The 26,915-nt window shown below is 36.5% G+C and overlaps 1 protein-coding gene across 1 annotated transcript in view; it reads left to right on the forward strand.

Annotated features, from left to right (window-relative positions):
- The window catches only part of ETFA (electron transfer flavoprotein subunit alpha), a 92,858-nt gene that overhangs the window by 49,174 nt on the left and 16,769 nt on the right, over positions 1 to 26,915 (forward strand). Inside the window, exons 10-11 of the mRNA XM_082452687.1 lie at positions 18,096 to 18,161; positions 25,276 to 25,356. Coding sequence (XP_082308813.1) covers positions 18,096 to 18,161; positions 25,276 to 25,356 — 147 coding nt within the window. The remainder of the gene's footprint in view (positions 1 to 18,095; positions 18,162 to 25,275; positions 25,357 to 26,915) is intronic.

The following is a 26,915-nucleotide window of genomic DNA, read 5'->3' on the forward strand; positions in this document are numbered from 1 at the left end:
ACCACCTATGTTTTCTAAACGTTTTATGGTTTCAGGTCTTATTCGAGTCTTTAATCCATTTTGATTTGATTTTTGTGTATGGTTTAAGATAGTGGTCCAGTTTCATTCTTTTGCCTGTGGCTGTCCAGTCTTTCCAGCACCATTTATTGAAGAGATTGTCCTTTCCTCATTGTATGTTCTTGGCTCCTTCCTCGTAAATTAATTGACCATATGTGAATGGGTTTATTTCTGGGTTCTCTGCTCTGTTGCATTGATCTATATGTCTGTCTTATGTCAGTACCATACTGTTTAGATTACTATAGCTTTGTAATATAGTTTTAAATTATATTACACATTTCTGATATGGTGCCTCCAGCTTTTTTATTCTTTTTCAAGATTACTTTAGCTATTCAAGGTCTATTTTGGTTTCATACACATTTTAGGATTGTTCTAATTCTGTGAAAAATGTCATTGGAATTTTGATAGGGATTGCATTTAATCTGTACCTTGCTTTGGGTAGTATGGATGTTTTAACAATATTCTTCTAATCCATGAGCACAGAATATCTTTCCATTTATTTGTGTCTTCTTTAATTTCTTTCATCAGTGTCATAGTTTTTAGTATACAGGACTTTCACCTTCTTAGTTAAATGTATTCCCAGTTATTTTATTCTTTTTGATGCAGTTGTAAATAGGATAGTTTTCTTAATTTTTCTTTCTGATAGTTTGTTGTTAGTGTGTAGAATCAAAACAGATTTCTGTATATTGATTTTGTATCTTGCAAGTTAATTCGTTTATTAATGCTAACAATTTTTTGGTGGAGTCTTTAGGGTTTTCTTTTTTTTTATTTTCAGACATTATTTTATTTTTTATTTTTATTTTTTCACATCTTTATTGGAGTATAATTGCTTTACAGTGTTGTGTTATTTTCTGCTGTATAACAAAGTGAATCAGCTATATGTATACATATATCCCCATATCCCCTCCCTCTTGCGCCTCCCTCCCACCCTCCTTATCCAGCCCCCCTAGGTGGTCGCAAAACACGAAGCTGATCTCCCTGTGCTATGTGGCTGCTTCCCACTAGCTATCTATTTTATATTAGGTAGTGTATATATGTCAGTGCTACTCCCTCACTTCGTCCCAGCTTACCGTTACCCCTCCCTGTCTCCTCAAGTCCATTCTCTATGTCTGTGTCTTTATTCCTGTCCTGCCCTTATGTTCATCAGAATCTTTTTTTTTTTTTAGATTCCATATATATGTGTTAGCATACAGTATTTGTTTTTCTCTTTCTGACTTACTTCACTCTGTATGACAGACTCTAGATCCATCCATCTCACTACAAATAACTCAATTTCATTTCTTTTTATGGCTGAGTAATATTCCATTGTATATATGTGCCACATCTTCTTTATCTATTCATCTGTCAGTGGACACTTAGTTTACTTCCGTGTCCTGGCTATTGTAAATAGAGCTGCAGTGAACATTGTGGTACATGACTCTTTTTGAATTATGGTTTTCTCAGGGTGTATGCCCAGGAGTGGGATTGCTGGGTCATGTGGTAGTTCTATTTTTAGTTTTCTAAGGAACCTCCATACTGTTCTCCATAGTGGCTGTATCAACTTACATTCCCACCAACAGTGCAAGAGGGTTCCCTTTTCTCCACACCCTCTCCAGCATTTATTGTTTGTAGATTTTTTGATGATGGCCATTCTGACTGGTATGAGGTGATACATCATTGAAGTTTTGATTTGCATTTCTCTATGATTAGTGATGTTGAGCATTTTTTCATGTGTTTGTTGGCAATCTGTATATCTTCTTTGGAGAAATGTTTATTTAGGTCTTCTGCCCATTTTTGGATTGGGTTGTTTGTTTTTTTGATATTGTGCTGCATGAGCTGCTTGTATATTTTGGAGATTAATCCTTAGTCAGTTGCCTTGTTTGCAAATATTTTCTCTCATTCTGAGGGTTGTCTTTTCGTCTTGTTTATGGTTTCCTTTGCTGTGCAAAAGCTTTTAAGTTTCATTAGGTCCCATTTGTTTATTTTTGTTTTTAATTCCATTTCTCTGGAGAAGGGTCAAAATGGATCTTGCTGTGATATATGTCATAGAGTGTTCTGCCTATGTTTTTCTCTTAAGAGTTTTATAGTGTCTGGCCTTACATTTAGGTCTTTAATCCGTTTTGATTTTATTTTGGTGTATGGTTTAAGGAAGTGTTCTAATTTCATTCTTTTACATGCAGCTGTCCAGTTTTCCCAGCACCACTTATTGAAGAGGCAGTCTTTTCTCCATTGTATATTCTTGCCTCCTTTATCAAAGATAAGGTGACCATATGTGCGTGGGTTTATCTCTGGGCTTTCTATCCTGTTCCATTGATCTATGTTTCTGTTTTTGTGCCAGTACCGTACTGTCTTGATTACTGTAGCTTTATAGTATTGTCTGAAGTCCGGGAGCCTGATTCCTCCAGCTCCGTTTTTCTTTCTCAAGATTGCTTTTGCTATTCAGGGTCTTTTGTGTTTCCATACAAATTGTGAAATTTTTTGTTCTACTTCTGTGGAAAATGCCATTGGTAGTTTGACAGGGGTTGCAATGAATCTGTAGATTGCTTTGCGTAGTATAGTCATTTTCACAATGTTGATTCTTCCAATCCAAGAACATGGTATATCTCTCCATCTGTTTGTATCATCTTTAGTTTCTTTTGTCAGTGTCTTAAAGTTTTCTGCATACAGGACTTTTGTCTCCTTAGGTAGGTTTATTCCTAGGTACTTTATTCTTTTTGTTGCAGTGGTTAATGGGAGTGTTTCCTTAATTTCTCTTTCTGATTTTTCATCATTAGTGTATAGGAATGCAAGAGATTTCTGTGCATTAATTTTGTATTCTGCAACTCTATCAAAATCATTGATTAGCTCTAGTAGTTTTCTGGTAGCATCTTTAGGATTGTCTATGTGTAGTATCATGTCATTTGCAAACAGTGACAGTTTTACTTCTTCTTTACTGATTTGGATTCCTCTTATGTCTTTTTCTTCTCTGATTGCTGCGGCTAAAACTTCCAAAACTATGTTGAATAATAGTGGTGAGAGCAGACAACCTTGTCTTGTTCCTGATCTTAGAGGAAATGTTTCAGTTTTTCACCATTGAGAATGATGTTGGCTGTGGGTTTGTCATATATGGCCTTTATTTTGTTGAGGCAGGTTCCCTCTGTACCTACTTTCTGGAAGTTTTTATCTTAAATGGGTGTTGAATTTTGTCGAAAGCTTTTTCTGCCTCTGTTGAGATGATCATATGGTTTTTCTCCTTCTGTTTGTTAATATGGTTTATCACATTGATTGATTTGTGTACACTGAAGAATCCTTGCGTTCTTGGGATAAACCCCTGTTGATTGTGGTGTATGATCCTTTTAATGTGCTGCTGGATTCTGTTTGCTAGTATTTTGTTGAGGATTTTTGCATCTATGTTCATCAGTAATATTGGCCTGTAGTTTTCTTTCTTTGTGACATCCTTGTCTGGTTTTGGTATCAGGGTGATGGTGGCCTTGTAGAATGAGTTTGGGAGTGTTCCTCCCTCTGCTATATTTTGGAAGAGTTTGAGAAGGATAAGTGTTAGCTCTTCTCTAAATGTTTGATAGAATTCGCCTGTGAAGCCATCTGGTCCTGGACTTTTGTTTCTTGGAAGATTTTTAATCACAGTCTCAATTTCAGTGCTTGTGATTGTTCTGTTTATATTTTCTATTTCTTCCTCGTTCAATCTTGGAAGATTGTGCTTTTCTAAGAGTTTGTCCATTTCTTCCAGGTTGTCCATCTTATTGGCATATAGTTGCTTGTAGTAATCTCTCATGATCCTTTGTATTTCTGCAGTGTCAGTTGTTACTTCTCCTTTTTCATTTCTAATTCTGCTGATTTGAGTCTTCTCCCTTTTTTTCTTGATGAGTCTGGCTAATGTTTTATCAATTTTGTTTATCTCTCAAAGAACCAACTTTTAGTTTTATTCATCTTTGCTATTGTTTCCTTCATTTCTTTTTCATTTATTTGTGATCTAATTTTTATAATTTCTTTTCTTCTGCTAATTTCGGGGGTTTTTTTGTTCTTCTTTCTCTAATTGCTTTAGGTGTAAGGTTAGGTTGTTTATTTGAGATTTTTCTTGTTTCATGAGGTAGGATTGTATTGCTATAAACTTCCCTCTTAGAACTGCTTTTGCTGCATCCCATAGGTCTTGGGTCGTCGTGTTTTCATTGTCATTTGTTTCTAGGTATTTCTTGATTTCCTCTTTGATTTCTTCAGTGATCTCTTGGTTATTTAGTAGCATTATTGTTTAGCTTTCTTTTGATTTCCATTTGCATGGAATATCTTTTTCCATCCCCTCACTTTCAGTCTGTATGTGTCTCTAGGTCTGAAGTGGGTCTCTTGTAGACAGCATATGTATGGGTTTTGTCTTTGTATCCATTCAGCCAGTCTATATCTTTTGGTTGGAGCATTTAATCCATTTACATTTAAGGCAGTTATCCATATGTTTGTTCCTATTACCATTTTCTTAATTGTTTCAGGTTTGTTATTGTAGGTCTTTTCCATCTCTTGTGTGCCTAGAGAAGTTCCTTTAGCATTTGTTGTAAAGCCGGTTTGGTGGTACTGAATTCTGTTAACTTTTTCTTGTCTGTAAAGGTTTTAATTTCTCCATCGAATCTGAATGATATCCTTTTTCAGGTAGGTTGCCTATTTCGTCTTTGTTTATTTGGTCTTGTAGGTTTTTACCTTGCTCCTTCGTCTGTAACATATTTTTTTGTCATTTCGTTTCCTTTTTTGATGGGTGGTGCTGTATTCCCATCTTACTGGTTGTTTGGCCTGAGACGTCCAGTATTGGAGTTTGCAGGCAGTTGGATAGAGCTGGGTCTTGGTGCTGAGATGAGGACCTCTGGGAGGCCTCACTCCGACTGATATTCCCTGGGGTCTGAGGTTCTCTGTTAGTCCAGCGGTTTGGACTTGGAGCTCCCACCACAGGAGCTCGGGCCAGACTTCCGGCCTGGGAGCCAAGATCCTGGAAGCCAGTCACTGGAGGTTCCTCCCGTCCCCTTAGGTGTCCATGGTCACCCTCTGGTGCCTGATAGGTGCCCTTGAAATCACATAGAATGATGAGAATCTATCCAGGTAGATCTCTAGGATGGAAAGGAGCCCATTCATGAATATCTCTGGAAAAGACCTCTCAGTATCCTGAGAGAGCTGCTCAATGGACGCACCATCACGGTGGGGACTCGAGGGCCTCACTGGCAATGGGAAATGATGCCACAGCCTGGGCCACTGAGGGGCAACCCGGAGCGCTGCAGGGGCACCACTGAGGGCAGGGCGAGATGCGCTCATGCACTGAGGGGGGTGCGTGGCGGTGGTGGGACACCCCCGCCCTTCCCCACTGTGGGGAGGGCCTGTCATGAGACATGTGGCGAGGCTAGAGTGCCCGTGGCATGAGGCAGTGGTGGGAGACCAAAGGCAGGCCGGGGTCCACACCACTGCCTTCCATGCCACCAGGTGGGCAGGAGAACTAGGGTTTTCTGTGTATAATATCATGTCATCTGCAAATAGAGACAGTTTTACTTCTTCCTTTCCAAGGAATGCCTTTGGATGCCTTTTATTTCTTTTTCTTGCCTAATTGCTGTGGTGAGGACTTTTAATCCTGTGTCAAATGAGATTGGTGAGAGTGGGCGTCCTTGTCTTGCTCCTAATCTTAGAGGAAAAACTTCCAGCTTTTCACTGTTGAGTATGATGTTACCTGTGGGGTTGTCATATATGGCCTTTATTATGTTAAGGTATATTCCCTCTGTACCCACTTTGTTGACTGTATGTGTTCTTTTCCTGTTTTTAGTCAGTTTTGTTTGTGAGATTCATTCATTTAATGCAGGTAGGATTTTTTCATTTGTGTTTCATTGATGTATGGTATTCTACTATATAAATATATCATACTTCCACCATTTTCCTATTAATGGATGTTTATTTAGGTAGTCTATAAATTCTTGCTACTACAAGTAATGTTGCTGTAAAGATTCTTAAATGTCTCCTTGTATGTTAGTATTTCCCTAGAGAAGTATGCCTAAGAGTGAAATTGCTTAGTTACCAGTAAATGTCTAGCTTTACCAGATATTGACAAATTATTTTCCAAAGTGGTTATTTACACTTAACAACAGTTTATAAAATTTACCTTTATTCTCATCATCTCTGTATTTTGGTATTTTCTACTTTTTAAGGTTTTGCAGTTCTAGAGGTAAATGATAGTTCCAAAGATAGGTAGTGGTGATGGTTGCAGAGCAAGGCAAACATACTTAATGCCACAGAACTACACTTAACAATGATTAAAATGGTAACTTCTTTGTTAGTTATGTTTTACTACGAGTTTTTAAAAGTTTTGCTTGTCTGATGGGCATGAAATCTCACTGTGGTTTTTAATTTGCTTTTCCCTGATTACTAGTGAGGGATCTTTTCATATGCTAAATGTCCATTCATGGTTTTTTTCCCTCTCTGAGTTTCCTGTTTATATCTTTTTTGCCCATTTTTCTATAGAATTGTCTCTCTTCTTATCAATTTCTGGAAGTTCTTTTATATATTCTAGATACTAATCTTTTGTTATGTGTGTTACATTTCCTCTCAGTTATGGCTGTCTTTTCCATTTTTTAAATCATATTTTTTGATAAACAGAAGCTTATAATTTTAATGTTGTTGAACATTTTTTCTTTTTTGATATATACTTTTTTGTCTTATTTAAGGAATCTTTCCTAAGACAGGGTCTTAACAATATTAAGCAGTATTTTTTTTCTTAAAAGTTTTAAAGTTTTGCTTTTCACATTTTGGTTTATAATCTACTTGATTTGACTTTTTGTTTGGTGTGAAGTAACTATTTAATTTTTTGTCATGTAGCTAATCATTTATTACACATTTCCTTTCTCTCCCACTGATCTACAGTGTTACCTCTTACATATCAAGTTTACATATATGCACAAGTCTATTTCTGTGTTCCCTGTTCTGTTCTATCCATCAGTTGTTTATCATTGTACCAATACTGCACCTAAAGCTTTATAATAAAATTATCTAGTTGGGCAATACCCCTCTCCCTCATTCTTCTCCAAAATTGTCTTAGCCCTTTTTGGCTCTCTGCCGTTCTCCACAGTTTTAGAATTAGTTTGTCAAGCTCCACAGTTGGAGTTTTGATTGATAAACATCCCTATCTCTTATTTTCAAGGGAATTCTAGTGTTTCACCACTGGGTATGGTGTTAAAGCAGTTTCCTACAATAGACAGTGTCATATAATGGTTAAAAATAGTTAACAGTCCACACTTTGTAGCCAGAGTGCCTGAATTCAGTTCTTAGTATTAAATACACTTGCTTGCTGTGTGACCTTGGACAGATCACTTAGCTTCTCTGTGCCACAGTGTTTTCAGCTGTATAATGGTGATAGTAACAGTCTGTATACTTCATATGGTAGTTCTAAAGATTTAATGAGTTAGTATATGTAAAACACTTAAAACTGTGCCTGGCATATAGTATAAGTACTGTGAATTAGCTATTTTTATAATTACTATTATAAATCCTTGTTTGCTAAAAGTTTGTTTGTTTTGAAATTATGAAGAGGTATTGAATTCTTTAACTAATACCTGATAGTTTGTTAGGACAGTAATTAACATGTGTTGAGCTTAACAGAGTGTCAGATTTATGCTCTGACTAGAATTTAATGAATATGGCTTTTTAAGCCTTGTCATAGTTAGTGGTAGTTCCCATTTAACTTTTTTTCTGGATTGCCTTTTAGAAGCCCTGTTGATGACTTTATGTTCCTAATCATCCAAACATATAAGCATATTGCAGTCATTAAAGAATCTGTTACCGACTGCCAGGAAAATGTGTTTTTACACTTAGTGGAAGTAGATTACTTTGTCTGTATTTTGGTATTTTACTAACAGATTAGTGGTTCATTTATAATTCTAAGACAAGGTGAATAGTTACTAGATGAAGAAGCAGTTTTGGAGAGAATTTAGCAAGACAAGAAATTTTGTTTATTGGTTCTCTTGAAAATATTCACTAATGTTGAAAAATCTGTGTATGAATAAACTTTATGGAGTTATCTGTACACAGCTGGGACTGAATTTATGGACTGCTTTTCTGACTTGCTAAAAAGCTAAAGATTGACAACCCCTTTCATACTGCATTATCCAGCTTGGCTTTTAACTCCAAGAGAACAGTGTTCACAAATTGATGCTCTGTTCCCTTTGGGGTTGGTGTAGAAGCATTAAATTGTACTAAAATATTCATATGTGAGTGCATTTAGCTGAAAGCAATTGATGTTCTATTCCCAAGAGGACAAAGAGAAATGCTGTATGGACCTGTAGTCCAGAAAACACCCTAAGCATGCTTCTTAAAGGTAATTACATGGCCTGGATGATCGAAGCCCTTACAGTGAAGCTTAAAATGACAAAGGAGAAGTTGTAGAACTAATAAACTGTGATTTGGATGTATAAATAGTTTGGTTGTGCAATAGTTAAAAACTTACTTGCTAAAAGTTAGTTGTAATTGTATCTTTGGGTTCTAATTATATCTTTGCTTCATTTTCTTAGCTAATTTTTATTAGACTGATTTCTCTCAACATTTATATCAGAGGACAAATATCAGCCAAGTTTTTTATCCATTACCATTTTATATATAAAGTTAAATTTTTTAAGTTTTGGAGAGACAATTGAATTTTTTAATGTATATATTAGAACTTTTAAAAAAGATTCCACTGATATAATTGACAGTAGGTGGTCAATCTGATTTAACAGCTGGCACGAAAATCAGTAGAAGTAGACAGCAAATCTTCGTTGTAGCTGTCGTGGTGTGGCAACTTGAATAAAACTATTCTAAATTTCTATTCTTATTCTAACTGTATTTTTGGTTCTTTCATATAAAAGCTAATTTTTTTCTCATGTGTAGTTTCTGATAAGATAAACATGCACATTAATGTCAGAGAACATAAGACATTGTACTAAAAGGAAATGTTTATTTAATGATGGTTGATCAGTTAGAGTATGTAATTCAATCCTTGTGTTTACTTTAGGGCCAAAGACATGAGTACTAGGATCTTGTATAAAAGACTATTTTAATAACTTAGTTTAATATAATTATATATTAATATTAACTAAACTTAGTCTGAAAAGGAATTTGGGAAATGGTATTTGGGGCAGGGGAATATCTTCCATTTCCTTAAAGTGAGATTACTTAGAAGGTCTCCAGTAAGGTTGGAAGAATAGTAAATTTATTATTGTGTTATAGGCACTTCCCTTTTCTACATTATTAGCTCTGCTCAAATTCTTGTAACTTTAAAATGTGCTTCAAGGAGTCTTTGTGTAACTTGGGCTGAACTTCACAGAGAACTCTAGCTGCTTTTAAAAAACAAAACAAAACATTTTTTAGAACAGTTTTAGATTTACAGAAAAATTGCAAAAATAATACAGATAATTCCCATCAATCTTTTACCTGGTTTCACCTATTGTTATTTTTTTAATGTTATGTTGAACTATTTACTTTTGATAGTTGTTGAAACCACAGGATTCTAGAATTAAGTGTTTTGAAGACAGAGAATTATGTAAAGGATTCTGTCAAGGAAATTACTTTTTGATGATTTTATTGTGGTAAAATCTAACGATATTTACCATTTTAACCATTTTTAAGTGTACAGTTCAGAGGCATTAATTACATTCAGAATGTTGTGCAACCATAACCACTGTCTATACCCAAAAGTTTTCATGGCCCCAAACAGAAGCTCTACACCCATTAAGCAGTAGCTCCCCATTCCCTCCCACCCCAGTCCCTGGTAATCCCTAATCTACTTTATGTCTCTATGATTTTGCCTATGCTAGATATTTCATAAAAGTGGAATCATACAATAATTGTCCTTTTGTGACTGTCTTCTTTTAGCACGTTTTCAGATTTAATCCATGTAGCATGTGTCAGAACTTCATTCCTTTTTATGGCTGAAAAATATTTCAGTAATAGTCCATGAACATTTTGTTTATCCATTTATCTGTTGATAGATACTTACGTTGTTTTGTTTTCACCTTTCGGCTATTGTGAATAATGCTGCTATGAACACGCACGTACAGATATCTGTTTGAGTCCCTGTTTTAAATTCTTTTGGGTGGTATACCTAGGTGTGGGATTGCTGGGTCACATGGTAATTCTCTGTTTAGCTTTTTGAAGAACCTCCAAACTCTGTTCCTCTGGTTACTTTGTACCTTTCATAAGCTCCTTGGCACAGAAGTTATCTTAATAATTTTAGATTAAATAATCATCAAAAAAGGCTGTGCACAAACAATGGCCTTCTTAGTAATTTTGGGAAAGAGGTAGCTTGGTGAGTGAAAAGAATAGTACTTGGAAGTCAGGTTCAATTTCCAGCTTTGGTTTTGGGGGCCTCTGTTTTTTCATTGATTAAATAAAAAGATTATGCCTAAATTCGTACAGGTTCCTTACTACTCCAAAATTCTATATAGGTATATATAATTTAGCATGATCTAACTAACCAGGTCAGTTAAAAAAACCTTACTGATAAAAAATTTTATAGTCAAAATTTTTATTTGATCTGCTAAAATGCAAAGCTTTGTAATAGACTGATTTTGTATCTAAATATTTTGATGTCATACACCCAAATATTTCATTGTAATTTAATCATCTGAATAATTTTATAATAATAATAATATATTATTATTAATATATATTATTATAATAATATATTATTATTATTATATAATAATAATTTTATATAATATACTTTGCTTTCTATCATTCTAGGTATACTTGAAGAATATCTCCCCACAGTAGAAAATCTGTGAATTAGTATAGAAGCTAATTACGTAAATGCTAAGCATTTAATTGCAAAATAGTTAAATATTAAAAATTTATTGTCAAAATATTCTCTTAAGAAAAACTTAAGGTTAACAAACCTGCCTTTTACTAGGTGTATATAACTTTGAACAACTCAGCAGGCCTGCCTGAGCCTGTGCTTTCTGTTCTGTAAAATGAGAAGAATTTCCACCCCTTAGAGTTATTATCATAGTTAAGTGAGCTAATGTATATAAAGTAGAATATGGTTACTGGCATATCATAGACAATTCATGTAGTTGTGATGATTACTATGCCATCTTGAATCCTGATAAAACCTGAATTAGTCCTAGTATAGGAGCATTGTCTGATGGATAGGACATACCTTCAGCTTCAAACCAAGAGTATGGGAAAAGTTCTCTATTCATGTAAAACTCAGTTTAGCCATAATCCTGCCTGAGAATTTCATAATATAGGCAGAGAGCTGTTTGAGAAAAGAGCCACAGATAGTTGTGCTTTGCATTTTGGGGCCTCTTCCAAAAAGAGAAGAGACTTAAACACAATTTGGCAAACAGAGGAAATAGTTTGGCCTTTTAAATGAGCAGCAGGATGAAATACAGCAATATTAATGCACAGGAGACTTGCCGTAATTAGAATATATAGTTCAGTTAATCTACTTCTCAAAGAGACATTCATTATTTGTTATGATGAATTCCATTTAACTCCTAACCTGGCATTTGTCCTGTGTACGTGTTGTGTTTTAGCTGTAACAGTTGCTGTTTAAGTTTATGCCTTTGTAGTCTTCTGAGTAAAGAAGGTTGAGAGAGCATATGCCATTCTGTAAAACTTGTCCTGTCTGAGGCAGTCATAGGGTATTGTTTTTGAGCACGTAACATTGGATTTCTGAACTCTGGTGAGAACTACTTATATGACGTCTTTAAAATTTTTTATCTTTGAATAAATGTAGTTTTTTACATTCCTTCCCCAACTCTATTTAGAAAGGGAGACTTGGTAGGAAAGACATTTTAAACCTGATTTTTAAAGAGATGAAGTAATATTGGCCTGGTTTTTCTACTCGGAAACCTCCAGATTTAACTACTCCTCTCATAGTCATATTTCATATAAACAAAAAAGTAAATGTTTAAATCTTTCCTTTCTACTTTGTGTAAAGTAAAGCAGATCTGAAGTTGCTGCAGCAGAATACTGTTACAATTCTAGAAAAAAAGTGTAATTTCAACTTGATATATGTATTTTTTTGTATGACCAATTTGGTATGTCTTGGTACCTGTATGAAGATTGTGTTAGAATTTTGTAAAGAAACTCACCTCAACTTCCTAGGCCGGCCAGCACTGTCTAGAAAGTTGGGCAGAAATTCAGACTTTACAGCTAGTACTAAAGGCAAAACAGAAACTAACAAATATCAATAAAAAGAAATTTTCCCAGTACATTATCCCAGAAGAATTGTATCAAGTTAAATAACAACTTGCCTTGAGATAGTAATAGTTACTATTACAATAGTAAACTACTTAAGAAGTTTAAAATGGAATTTATATGGTAGTTGGTTGTCTAATGCCTTTAAAGATTTAGTGATCATTCAGTAATAATAATAATAGCATTAATGTCTAATATCTTGAGCACATCACATGCATTCTGTTATTTAATAATCACAGCAATCCTTATTAGCTGCAGGTATTTATCTCCATTTTACACATGAGGAGATTGAGCCTTTGAGAGGTTAAGTAACTTACCTGAGAACACAGATGTTAAGTGGAAGAACCAGGATCTGAACCCATCTGTCTCTGATCTTATTATATTTGTTATGGTCATCTGTGATCAGTCACCTTTGGTGTTACTACTATGGCTTGCTGAAGGCTCAGATGATGTTTAGCATTTTTTTAGCAATACAGTATTTTAAAATTTAGATAGGTATGTTGTTTTTTTTAGACATAAAGCTATTGCACAATCAATAGGCTACAGTAGAGTGTAAACATACTTTTATATACATTAGGAAACAAACTTCTTGTGACTCGCTTTATTGGGATACTCGCTTTATTGCAGTAGTCTAGAACACTCAAAATCTCCACGGTATGCCTGTACCCTTTTTTAAGAATTGTGAGCTTTTCAGGATAGATTTTTCAGGTTTTTCTAAAATTTTAAGAAAAAATATCTTACTAGAGAAAAAATTTGATAATTAATTTCAGAGTATAAATTTATTGTTTTAAACCAGTCATTTTCATCTGCTTTTGGTTTTCCTATGATGGTCTACCGTACCTGAAAATTGATGGATTTTTGTCATCTATTTGTGTCTCTATTGGCTGCTCCCTTGTTTAATCTTGCTGTCTCTCATGTCTCTCATGCTCATCTTCAGCTTCGTCATTCTGCTGACTTTCCTTTTTGGTTCTCTCTCACAGAGTTTGAACAACCTATAAATGTTCTTGTTCTGAGATAATACAAGCAAAGCTGACACAAGAGACTAATGTCATTCTATCCTGAGGTCTACTATCAAACTGTGCTCTACAGTACCTCTTAGAGCTTACAAGAAGGCTCTTCTTTAGCTTGTTTTTTGTTTGTTTTTGTTTGTTTTTGATTTTTTTGTCCATGCCTCATGGCTTGTGGGATCTTAGTTCCCTGACCAGTGATCAAACCCAGGCCCTCAGCAGTGGGCCCTGGACCTCCAGGGAATTCCCTTCTTTAGCTTGCTCTTAAATCATCTTGGATCTGTGCTGTCCAGCATGGTAACCACTAAGCTACATGTGGCTATTGGGCCCTTGAAATGTGGCTAGTCTTAATTGAGATTATATTATTAAAATTGGTTTCACCTATTTCATTTTACTTTATTTAATGAGGGTAATAGAAAATTTTAAATTATGTAGCTCACATTATATTGTATATCTCTTGGATTTAATAACGTTAGGCAGAAATCACAATGAGCAAGTAAGAAACAGTTTTCTCCTTAGCTTTTGCTCCAGAATCCTCTAGAGAGCAGGACTCAGAAGTAAATACCTCTTGGAATTCCAGATTTCCTGCACAAGGTTTGGGTAAAGCAGGAGAATGATGTTAGCACATACTTTCTGAAGAAAGCAGCCAAAACCCAAATCATCCACCAGAGAATACTTTGACCATGTCGATTCCACAGGTTGGTTAGATTTCCGTAAAAGTGTTAAGATTTCATTCCAGTCTTTCTGTTCTCAGACATACAGATTTATCATCAGGCTAGGATCAATAAAACTTCTCCTAAAAGCTTATTTTGTTTGAAGGACTAAGGGAACAGGAACAGATGGATATAAAAGTGGACTCCTGTTTGGCAGAGGATAGAAACGACTACAGAGGACTGTCATCCTGAGAACTGCTTCCTGCTTGTAAAGGCCTTTCCACTTCTCAGTGGCAGGAACAGAAAGTAAGGGGTTGCATAAGAGACCAGAGCTCTATCACACCCTGATTTTTTCCTGTAATGAATTACAGATTTTTATTATCTTACCTTAACCTACATTGTTAGACTGTGAGCTTCATGAGAACACAGGACAAAGAATTAGTTGTCTTTATATTGCCTGTAACGTGTAACTGTACCAACAACAGTAAAACCATGTTGTGGCATCCTTAAGACAAGGACAGTGTTTGTACCACAGGGGCTTCTTGCTGCCCTGCACTTCTGCTAGTCCATACAACTCTTTTGTATGAATTAGGAAAGAAGTACCCCTTTCTCAAGTTACTTTACTGCCATCTGTTGGAAAATTATTGTAATAAAATGCAGATCTTTAATGACTATGATATGAATGATACCTCCCTTCAGAGTTGTTCAGTATACAGCCTGCTCAGCTGTACATGGTAGCCCTGGGGCCACCCCAGGAGTCCACTGGTCACCCAGTGGGCTGAGAAAATCGAGGTTTGAGCACATCTCAATTCATGAGTGGCACACCTGTGTCTTGGGAAACTAGACACTTATGCTAAGAACTGAAGCCTTACAGTAACCCTATGAAGTGGGGATTCTTAGAATCCCAGTTTTTCAGATGAGCAAGCTGAGGCATAGAGAGGTTAAATAATTGGCCCACGGTCTCATGTCTGTTAGGTGGCTGAGCTGGCATTTAAACGTAGCAGTGAGATTCCAGAGCCTAGGTTCTAAACCACAATAATATGCTCCTCTTGCAAACCTCTGTTAACCGCACTGGATGCAGAAGTTTCCAAGCCCCATTCTTTTTTTTTATCTGAGCCCACTCTAGAGTAGTTTAGACATCTGCCCCTAAGTTCTTCAGATGAGTCTACAGCTGTAGTCTTTTTTAGGCTTTGGCAAAGGAAGAGATATTTGTGTTTTCTTCTGCCAGAATTTGTTTGTATTGAAGAAGGTGCTGTCCCTTCTTTATATTTCAGAGTAACCCCTGGTTCTCTTACTGCTCTGTGGCTTTATTTCTTCCCACCAGTCTCCATCCTTGAATTGCAGGATGATCCACCCACACTGCTACCAGCTGTGTAGTTTGTCCTAGTCTCTCACTCTTCAAGATTTCCCTCCCTTTGTAAAGGCTACTAGGATTTTATCCCCAGGACTACCCCTCCTTCCTTTTGTGTCTGTTCCTTTCTTTAATCCCACCTCTTCTTGAACCCTTAATTGCTGTTCTCCCCTCCAACATCGCCTCTCATTTTCTCTCCAAATTATCTTACTATCTGATTTAGAAAGAAAGTGCCTCAGGGCAGGCATTGCCTTGTTATGTTGTGAAGCAGTGTCTAAAGTGCTCCATAAATTAGCATCTGTGGAGAGTTTTGTACATACTAATTATTATTATTGAAATACAAAAATGCTTTCTGAACCATGAGGAAGAATCCTATGACACTAGTCTAATTGCCTGTACATGTTTTTTAAAAAAGAAGAAAAAAGCCTCTCTTCCTGCCTTAGAGAACTATGAGATCTCAGAACAGCAGCCAGAATCTCAGGACTCGTTCAGGGCTGTTGTTGCAAAGCTTTTATATTAAGAGAACCATGTTTGCAAGTTAGTATAAAATAAGGTCCTGTTGGTCATGTGGACCTATTTGGGCAATTTATGCTGGTCAGAAGGGAGGGAATGACCCTGGAACCACTTGCCTTTGGTTTCCTTTGCCCCAGAATTTGTTATTTCCTTAGTGACATTTATGGATAAAGCCAACAGTATTCATTTCTCAGGGGGTTTAAAGTAAATTTCATTTATATCATATTTATGTTGATGTGTAGTGCCAGAGTGAATCAACATTTTTTATTAGCATTTTATAATGCAAATGGAGAGGCTTTTAAAACTGGCTGAATTTTAATGAAGACATGTATGTCAGAAAGACTCATTTACAGAACTATTGATCCTTCCCAATACTTGCTTTGAGAATATACTTAAAAGAGTGGTTAGTGAGACAGTGTCTGTCTAAATATCTTACTTTAAAAATCTTTACATTAGAACTTTTTGGCCTGGTTTTCCTGAATGTAGGATTTAGTAAGTATATTTTGATGAATAATTTAATGAATGTTCTTTCTTGAAAGAAATGCTAGTCAGAATAAACTGAAATGATGCTAAAATTATCAATTGAAGTTACCTGTAAAATCTTCAATGGAAAATAGTGGTGTTTGTTTATTACTCATGTGAGTGTCCATGTCTGGTAAGACAGTATAGTGACAGGGCCTTATTGTGTTGTCCAACTGTGTATGGTCGTAATTGACACATTGGATTATGTTTAAGATAGAATCATGGAGCATGGGATTGCTTTTTATCCTCACCCATACATTTTACTTTCTGCATTATACCCTCCACCCTAAGACACAGTCTCTTCAGGCCAAATTGCTCTTTCTTATCTTCAGGCTTTTGATGGTTAACTATAGAGCAAGTTGAATCGAAAAACAAGCCCAGCTCATTTTAGATTTTTAGATGATTAACTCACAATGGGGGCTAGGTTGTGTCCTTTCCGGGGTACACAGTGTATCTTACTGCTCTAGAAGCAATGGACACTTTATGCCTTTAAAGATGAGACCCAGAGATATGCTGTCAGTGTGCTGTGTCGAGTTACAGGTTTCAAGCTGCACAAGAGCTGAGGATCATCTGTTTTACTGGTACTCAGCTCTAGCTATACATTAGAGCATCGTGGGGAGCTTTTTAAGAAAGGGCCAATGCTGGAGAGCTTTTTTAAAAAGCTCCAATGCTCATAAATAAGATTATGAGCAGTACAGAAAACAAAGTGGGACCACCTGACACTGTCATTGACTTTGAAGTATCTGCCCTGTAATAAAACTGAGTGTGACAGAGCCACCTTCAATGCCTTCCATGTTGTTCATATTGAGGAGAAACTTTACTGTCATTTGTGACAAAATTGTAGTGTTATTTTGGTTACATGGTAGGTGCACCCCCTACCCAAGCCAGGACTTGTTAGTTCAGTTTATGTGTGGGAAAAGCTTTTCAGTTGAAGCTTTAATTATCCCTACTAGACAGAATAGAGCAGCTTAGCTCTTTCAATTAAGCACTTATTAAGTCAGTTTTCCATGATGATAGTGAATTTTACTTGTCAAACATGGATACTTTAAAATTTTTAGATAAAGGGACAGAGAGCAGCAGTAGTAAGTCATCATTCCCTTTGTAATTAGTGGGGGCAGAGGGGTAGGAAGAGATGCAAATATCATCAACATTTACTTAGAAACTACAGTGCGGTGACCCATTTGTTAGGCGTTAGAAATACAAAGGTTCATTCTATGCCTTTGAGAAATTTGTTACTTTTTAGTTAAGGAGATTGTGTGTGTGACTCTTGAGACTGATTTGTATTTTTGGTTTTTCTAAATATGAAGCTTAATAAATATACCCTAATTACCACTTCCACAAATATCCACGAGAAGGCAAACAATTAAGTCAAAATATATTTTAATATGTGTAAGTGTATGTGTTTATATGTTAATATACAACGTGTGTGTATTGTGAATGGTTACATACCGAGTGATGAGTTGAAGTGTGGTTATCCAAGTGAGTAGCATATACAAAAAAGTGCTACCTCACAGGAAATTGTGAGATTAAGTGAAACAGTTGATGTAAAATGCTTAGCACAGTGGTTGACACATAGTTAATGCTCAATAACTCATTATCCATGTATTTATTATTATACCACCACTACTATAGGAATTCAGAGGAAAATGAGGACTATGGGTTAAGGGGATCAGAGAAGGAGGAAAGCATAATTTAAGTAATGCATATTGCATCTATTTTATTTAAAATACTTCTGGTGTAAGACTCGAGTTGCTAATAGCGAATACTTTGGAAGGTATAATATAATATAAATACATACTAATGATATGGTCTCTTTTGTTTCAGGAACTTTATATTGCTGTAGGAATATCTGGAGCCATCCAACATTTAGCTGGGATGAAAGACAGCAAGGTAACTACACAACAGTAAAGATGCTAAGAGGAAAAGTTTTCATATTTTAAAACTTGGGTTTGACTGGTATGTTTCCATGTAGTTATAGTGTGTGTAGTGGAACCATTCACATGAACACAAATCTAGGAACTGAAAGATAAATAAGCTACTGTACCCTGCCTGAAGATGTACCATTGGTAGGAGAGGCAGTGCTATGTCATGGAAAGAGGTGTGAACCTGAATCCCAGCTCCACTGCCAACTTACCACGTGACATGTCCTATTGGTACCTCAGTTCTGTGTCTGCCAAATGCAGGTGTTGGGTGATGATCTCTAAGATCCCTTTCAGCTCTGACAATCTATGGATAGAAAATGTGGGGTGAAAACAACTTGATGAGGTTCTGACTTATCTAGTTTATGAGGTTCTGATGCCTGATTCTCTGTCTGCTTCATCCTAGTCCCCTAACGGTCCCACCCTCATACCTCAGCAAGGCCCCTCTTCTTGGGTTGTTACTAAATTGCGACTGACATGTTTTGGGTTGGAGTGTCTCAAAACCTCAGTAACTGTCAAAAATACAGTGTATAGAGGAAACACTTGATTTTAACTTGCTACTTGGACTCTATGTGTGATGACTCTGTGAACATATATTTCAGAATATGACACATTAATTCATGCATAACAATGCACAGTTTGAATTATGAACTTAGTCTTTCGTGAAGTCAGAGATGCTTCTGACACTCCTGCTTTTATCCATTCAGATGGAAGTTTGATATAAAAGGTAATAAAACTTTTAATAGGTTTAACTTCTAACTTGAAAAGATGCATGCACTACCTCCTTGTAACCTCTAAATGAATTGGCCCCAAATCAGTCAGATTTCACAGTTGGATGGCAGTTTTCTTTACTGAGCTCTCAAAACAGCAGTGCCAATGGGGAAAATGTTATTGCTGCATTAGAGGAAAAAAACCACTCCAGCACCAGCAACCTTAAAAAATATTTTTAGCTGGGCCAGTTCAGACATATCTAGAATTCTGCTTCTCTAAAATAAAAGCCTCTACCTGCCTAGACGATCTTAATGAAAGTTCTCATTACATGCCAACAGGGCTGGATTGGGAGAAATGGACTAGATAGTCAAAGCAAAAAGAATAATTGAAGTAAGGAGACCAGTGTTGGGGAACAATCCATAAGAATAAACTTGAGCCAAGAATTTGTCTCTGCATCCCATCAACAAATATTTATTAAACATATGTACTTTGTACTAGATGCTGGAGATGCTCAAATGAAAAAGACATAGTCCCTGCCATCACTGTCTTGTGTGGGAGACACAGCAGTCTTAGGTTGTAATTTTGGTTAAGCTCTAAAACGGAATATTAAGTGATTGATTTAAATCTGATAGTTGCATTGCATATAAGCTGTAGTTTTAGTTAGCATTGTGGTCTAGTTGAAAGAATATGAAATTTGATGGAACTGTATACATATTAATATGGTTGAATACAGTCTGTGCTTTAAAAGGTCTGTAAGGAAGAAGAACATGCATTTATAAGGACATATTAAAAGAGCTCTAAGGTGCAAGTAAGATTTTATCATAGTTATTTACAGTTGATAATTCAGGAATATTCTTTTAGTAATCTGAAAAACTGTGAACAGCCCAAATCTTTTTTCTTAAATACTATAGTGGTTCCTTTCCCACAGTTACGTGCTCTTTCTTTACAAATAACTTTTATATAGTGGGATGAAAAAGCTTTCAGATGATTGAACTGTCAGCTGTTTGACTAGGTGGCCTCCAGGAAAATCATTAAACATCGTTAATTAAATAAATCTCTGCTAGTAGCTGTGAAGCAGGCTACATATTCCCAGAAGAGAAACACCTCGATGCAAATCAATGCCTGTGATTCAAAATGTTTGTCCTTGTGACTTTGGATTTGAGGCTCATATTGAAACCCTTGTTTATCGTCTCTGACCATACTTTAATATATATGGCATGTTTCTCTGGATCAGTAGTTACCTGGACTACAATGTGTGCCAGTTTCAGATATTTTGGAATATTCTGCCTCAGGGCCCCTCTAGGGGAATTACACATAATGTCATGTAGCCTATAGTTTAAGTCAGACTATATCAAAATACTTTAAAAAGGTGTTCCAGCTGTTTTTCATGAGATGGAGTAATAGGCAGGGAAGTACTTAATTTTACTTCTAGAGATTCACATTATTATGATCTTTTTATTAAAATAATACCATGTTAGAGTCAAAACTCTAATTTTACTTTAATTGCAATGGTGTTAGAAGCATCTGTGGGGAATACCAAACTATTTGTAATTTATAAATAAATCTGTTGTTAATCGAATAATTGTGTAAACATAACACCTTTTTTAGTGACTATTTCTCCTTAATCTGTTACTGATCTGTCATTATAACCTTTTACACTTAAAAATTTTATAGGAGATAAGAGGAACTTGTGGTAGTTTTTGTAGGAGATGTAGTAATTTACTTGCTTTATTACATTTATTAATATTTGCTGCATACATAAAGACTTAAACTTTTTTGTTTTAATGTTCATCTTTACTTAACAGACTGACTAGATAGTTAACTTTTCTATTCTCACATAGACCCAGAATAGTAATTTTAAAATACTAAATTGAATGCAGTACATGGAGGATAAATAGTGAGCTACAAAGCCTATTAGGATTAGGATATGAATTAGGAATTAGGATATGGATTTGTTACTTTTTTTAAGTTGAAATCTAACATTTATAGTCACAAGTTTAAATGTATATACTTGTTAATAGGAGATAGAAAATACTAATCATTTTATAAGTGAAATAAGCTGAGGATTGACTCTAATATGTATCTCATGATGATTTTATAAAGTAGACTTCTGTCTTATTGCATAAAACACTCCAAATATAAAATAAGTTAATTAATTTTTCATCCATGGTTTTCATTCAATATATCTAAAATTTTTCGATGAACTGCAGAACTTTCCAGTTATATTTGGTTTGTTTGGTTTAAGTCAGATTATTGAGGTATAATTTATATACAGAAAATTTAAATTTTTTAGTACACTGCGCTTAATTTTTTTTGCATGGTAAAATACACATAAAATTTACCATCTTAACAATTTTTAAGTGTAAAATTAGATGTGTACACACTGTCAGTGGTATTAAATACATTCATAATGTTGTGCACCCATCACCACCATCCAACTCCAGAACTCTTTTCATCTTGTAAAACTGAAACTCCATACCCATTAAACAGTAACATCCCAGTCTCCCCCCACACTCTCCAGATCCTGGCGACCACAGTTCTATTTTTTGTCTCCATGATTTTGACTATTCTAAGTACATCTTTTAAGTAGAATCATCATTTGGTATTTCTCTTTCTCTGACTGGCTTATTTCACTTAGCATAATGTCCTCAAGGGTAATCCATGCAGCATGTGTCAGAATTTCCTTCATTTTTAGGCTAATAATATTCCATTGTATGTATGCATCACATTTTGCTTATCCATTCATCCATCTACGGACATTCGGGTTGCTTCCAAGTTTTAGCCTTTGTGAGTAAGGGTGCTATGAACATGGGTGTACAAATGTGTTTTCAAGGCCCTGTTTTCAATTCTTTTGGGTATACATCCAGAAGTGGAATTGCTGGATCATATGGTAATTCTATTTTTAATTTTTTGAGGAACCTCCATAATGTTTTCCACAGCAACTGTACCAGTTTACATTCCCACCAACAATGCACAAGGGTTCCAATGTTTCCACACCCTTGTCAGCACTTGTCTGTTTTTTTGATAGTAGCCATCCTGATGGATCTGAGGTAGTATCTTACTGTAGTTTTGACTTGCATTTCCCTAATGATCAGTGATGTTGAGCGTTTTTTCATGTGCTTATTGGCCATTTGTATATCTTCTTTGGAGAAGTGGCTATGGAAGTCATTCACCCAATTTTTGAATCGGGCAGTTTGTTATTTTTGTTGTTGAGTTTAGTAGGTTTTTGAATATATTCTGTATATTAATCCTTTATCATGGGACTTCCTTGGTGACACAGTGGTTAAGAATCTGCCTGCCAATGCAGGGGACATGGGTTCGAGCCCTGGTCCGGGAAGCTCCCACAGGCCATGGAGCAACTAAGCCTGTGCACCACAACTACTGAGCCTGCGCTCTAGAGCCCGCGAGCCACAACTACTGAGCCCACGTGCCACAACTACTGAAGCCTGCGCGCCTAGAGCCCATGCTCTGCAACAAGAGAAGCCACTGCAATGAGAAGCCCGTGCTCCACAGCGAAGAGTAGCCCCCGCTCACCACAACTAGAGAAAGCCCACATGCAGCAATGAAGACCCAACACAGCCAAAAACAAATTAATTAATTAATTTTAAAAAATCCTTTATCAGATGTATGATTTGAAAATATTTTCTCCCATTCTCTGGATTACCTTTTTACTCTGTTGATAGTGCCTTTGGATCCACAAAATTTTTAAATTTCCATGAAGTTCAATTTGTCTGTTTTTTTATTGCCTATTATACCTTTGATGTCATATCCAAGAAATCATTGCCAAAACCAACATCATGCAGCTCTTGCCCTATGTTTTTCATCTGAGAGTTTTGTAGTTTTAGGTCTAGTGTTTAAATCTTTGATCTGTTTTGAGTTAGTTTTTGTATATAGTGTTAGGTAAGGGGCCAACTTCATTTATTTGTATGTGGATATCCAGTTTTCCCAACACCATTTTTGAAAAGGCTATCCTTTCCCCATTGAATGATCTTGACACCCTTGTCAAAAATCATTTGACCATATATGTGAGGGTTTATTCCTGGGCTTCCTCTTCATTGGTCCTGGGCTCCCTATTTCATTGGTCCTATTTAGGGTCCCTTGAGAGTCCATATGAATTTTAGGATGAGTTTTTCAATTTCTGCAAAAGTCACTGGAGGGACAGTTTTGATGGATATAGGATTATTGATTGACAGTTTTTTTCTTTTAGCACTTTGAATATATCAGCTTACTACATTCTGGCCTCCAAAGTTTGTGATGGAAAATCTGCTGATAGTCTTATTGAGGATTCCTTGTGTGTAGCAAATCAATTCTCTCTTTCTGTTTTCAAGATTCTCTTTTTATCTTCAGCTTTTGAAAGTGTGATTTTGTGTCTCGGTGTGGATCTCTGAATTCATCTTACTTGAAGTTTTTTGAGTTTCTTGGCTGTTTCTATTCATGTCTCTAATCAAATTATTTCTTTAAATATTCAGCCATTATTTCTTTAAATATTCTCTCTGCCCTCTTCTCTCTCTTCTCTTTCTGGGACTCCCACCATAGGTATTTTGGTCTCTTAATGGTGGTCCACAGGTGCCTTAGGCTCAGTTCACTTTTCTTAAATCTTTTTTCTTTCTGTTCTTCAAGCTTGTTAATTTCCATCATCCTGTCTTCAAATTTGCTGATTCATTCTCCTGCATGATCAAGTCTGCCTTTGGATCCCTCCAGTGAATTTTTCATTTCAGTTTTTGTACTTTTCAGTTCCAGAATGTCTTTTTGGTTTCTTTTTGGGTTTTCTCTTTATCACTATTTCCATTTTGTTCACACATTGTTTTCTTGACCTCCTCATCTTCCTTTAGTTCTTTTAGCATCTGTAAGATGACTGTTTTAAAGTCTTTGTCTAGTAGGTCTGCCATCAGGTCTTTTTCAGGAACAGTTTCTGTTGATTTTTTTTTTCCTTTGAATGGGCCATACTTTTTTGTTTCTTTGTATGCCTTGTGATTTTTTTGTTGAAAACTGGACTCTTGAATCTAATAATGTGGTATCTCTGGAAATCAGGTTTTCCTTTTTCCCCAGGTTTGCTGGGTTTTTTGTTATTGTTTTTGCTTATTATTGTTCTTGTTTTTTTTGATTGTTGTAGGCTGTCTCTGTGCCAAGTATTAACCTGAGGTATAAACTTCCTGTCTTCTTGGGTGTTTTCAGAGCCTGTGCCTTTCCCTGGGCATGTGTGATCACTTTGTAGTTTTCTCCTGATATGCATTTGCTTTTTTTTTTTTTTTAATAGTAGACTTTTTTTTTTAGTTAATTTATTTATTTAGTTAGTTAGTTAGTTATGGCTGTGTTGGATCTTTGTTTCTGTGCGAGGGCTTCCTCTAGTTGTGGCAAGCGGGGGCCACTCTTCATCGCAGTGCGCGGGCCTCTCACTATCGCGGCCTCTCTTGTTGCGGAGCACAGGCTCCAGACGCGCAGGCTCAGTAATTGTGGCTCATGGGCCCATTTGCTCTGCAGCATGTGGGATCCTCCCAGACCAGGGCTCAAACCTGTGTCCCCTGCATTGGCAGGCAGATTCTCAACCACAGCGCCACCAGGGAAGGCCTGCATTTGCTTTTTAATGTCTGGCTCCCAAAAGGGGAAAAAGAGAAAAATGAAGAGCACTGATCCTTTAAATCTCCTGGAAATAACTTTGACTGGAGGGGGAAGGCATGAACAATGATGGTTAAGGTACAACAGCAGTAGCCACTGTCCTCTTTGCACCTTTGTGATCAGAAGCAGCATTCCATGATCAAAGCACAGATCCTCAATATTTGGAGAACAGGGTCCTTTTTGCCCACTCTGGCTCCTGTAAGCTGTGTGAAAGCTGCCCCAGGGACATGTGCACAGCTGCCTGCCACTAGGGCTGGGAGCTGGGGGATGGGTAGCAACTATTTTGCTAAGAGCTACAGTTTACCGTGCAAGTCTTCCCCTGGAAGTTGCAAACCTTTAATAGATTCCAAAGTTCCAAAATGGTTACATTAGAAAGATTCTGCCAGTTCAGTTGTAGTATAGGTGAGGAGACAGATTCCCAATGCTTCCTACTTGGCTATCTTCCCAGAATCCTCTCCTCTGGTTTGTTACTTACCTAAAACATTTTTTTTCATAAGTAAAAAAAGAACTTTAAAAAATAATGATTTAAAACCTTTTTAATACTGCACTGGGCTAGTGGTGGGGGTGGGAGATAATCTTGTTATGTTCCAATCCAGAAATTTCTAAACTTACAACATTGGCATAAATTAATCAAACTAATCTTATTTGGTAGACATTTTTAAGAATACAAATTTGTTGTTAGGGAAGTTAGAATAGAACCATCAATCTGTGTGGTATGTTTTCTTATAAAGGCCAAACTCTTTCTTTTTGTTTCACAGACAATTGTGGCTATTAACAAAGACCCAGAAGCTCCAATTTTTCAAGTGGCAGATTATGGAATAGTTGCAGATTTATTTAAGGTAAGTTGGCCTTGAGAGTGATGGCTGTTATCTAGGTTGTCATCCAACAACCTCCAGGAGTTGGTCAGGGAGGAAGCTATTATAGGAAAACATTGTGTGTTTGTGTATCTGTGTCTGTCTGTGTATGTATATATTAATATACGCAATTTTGAACTACTTAAAGTGAAGAGTTGTTCTGCTTAATATATGATGTTAATATAGAGCATTGTAACTTTCCCTTTAAGAAGTCCATATCGTCTTTGAAACATCCACATGGCTCTTGGCATCTTGTATGCCAAGTTAGTATACAGTGTGAAATGACTCAAGTAATTATAACCTAGAACCATATTTGGCAGGTACCTTAAAGAAATTCACATCGTAACCCCTCATTCAGAGATGTACTAGCGATGCTATAGCTTTTCATGGGATGAGTGGGCACTCAAGTCCACTTTATCTACTCAGCAAGTATGCTCTGCTTGCTGTGTTTGAGAGTCAAAGGCCCTCCTAACAGTGACAGCTGTAGAGAAGGACACTTATTTCCCACTCCTCGCACTCTTCGTTTTTTTGAGTGTTCTTTCTACCCTGCTACCACCCCTGTATTTGCCCTCTCCGTGAGAGAATTACTTTAGTGATATTGTTGAGCACCTGATATTCATTTGGCCACATTTAAAGGTCATAGCTTATGCATGGCCTGGCCTCTTTTTGTCCCTCAGGGCCTGTCTACCAGCTTCCAGGTTACCTTGTGCAGAAATCACTCGTGCAGGAATTGAGGCTCTGAAAGTAGCATGCAACCCTGGGTTTACTGGAGTGAGGAACCCCTCACATAGAAGTATAATGAGCTACTGTGGGCCTTAATGGAGAGGCTGCAACCTGAGAACAGAGCCAGGGGTGGTCTCCCCAGCAAGAGGATTGGCCCATTACCATGGCTTCTCCAGCACTGTTTATGATCCAGATGAACTAATGAGTGCACTTTGAGAGCACATCTGTATTTTGAAGTGTATGTTCATGCTCAGTGAAAGATGGGCCCTTCAAATGCTCATAATTATTCAGTAATGGTCCAGACTTCATGGAGAGACTAGAATTGGGGCTGTTATCCTGGGTCAGCATAGGGCAGCTTTGCCCATGGAACCCCCCCTCCCAAAAGAGCCTATATCTTGCATGGGAAAAATACACCCCCTCTTCTGTGATCCTGGGGTTCTGTATCTGAAATTTAGGTTTTAGGCAGGTTAGCTGCTCCTGTGACCTGGCCTAACTATGTAAGAACAAACAGTGGCAGTCATTTGACCAAGATATCCCAGTGGGAGGAAAAGTTAGTATGAAAAAGATAAATGTTTTTGTATTTCTGTATAATAATACCTTTGTTCAAGTAGAAAGCATTTAGTTCCAGTGAGATACAGATAAAGGGATAAAGACCTTTTAATTTAAAAATGAAAGCAAACACTTTCTGAACCTTAACCATGTATCATGTTGATATGTTTGCAGACAGGCATCTACTGTAGTTACCTTTTATTTTTCCTCAAGAGAATATTTGAGTAAATCCATAAGTAATTTTGTTTATTTTAAGTTATGTTTTTCTGTCT

Source organism: Balaenoptera physalus (assembly GCF_965194825.1).
Source record: "Balaenoptera physalus genome assembly, chromosome: 2".
Taxonomy (NCBI): domain Eukaryota; kingdom Metazoa; phylum Chordata; class Mammalia; order Artiodactyla; family Balaenopteridae; genus Balaenoptera; species Balaenoptera physalus.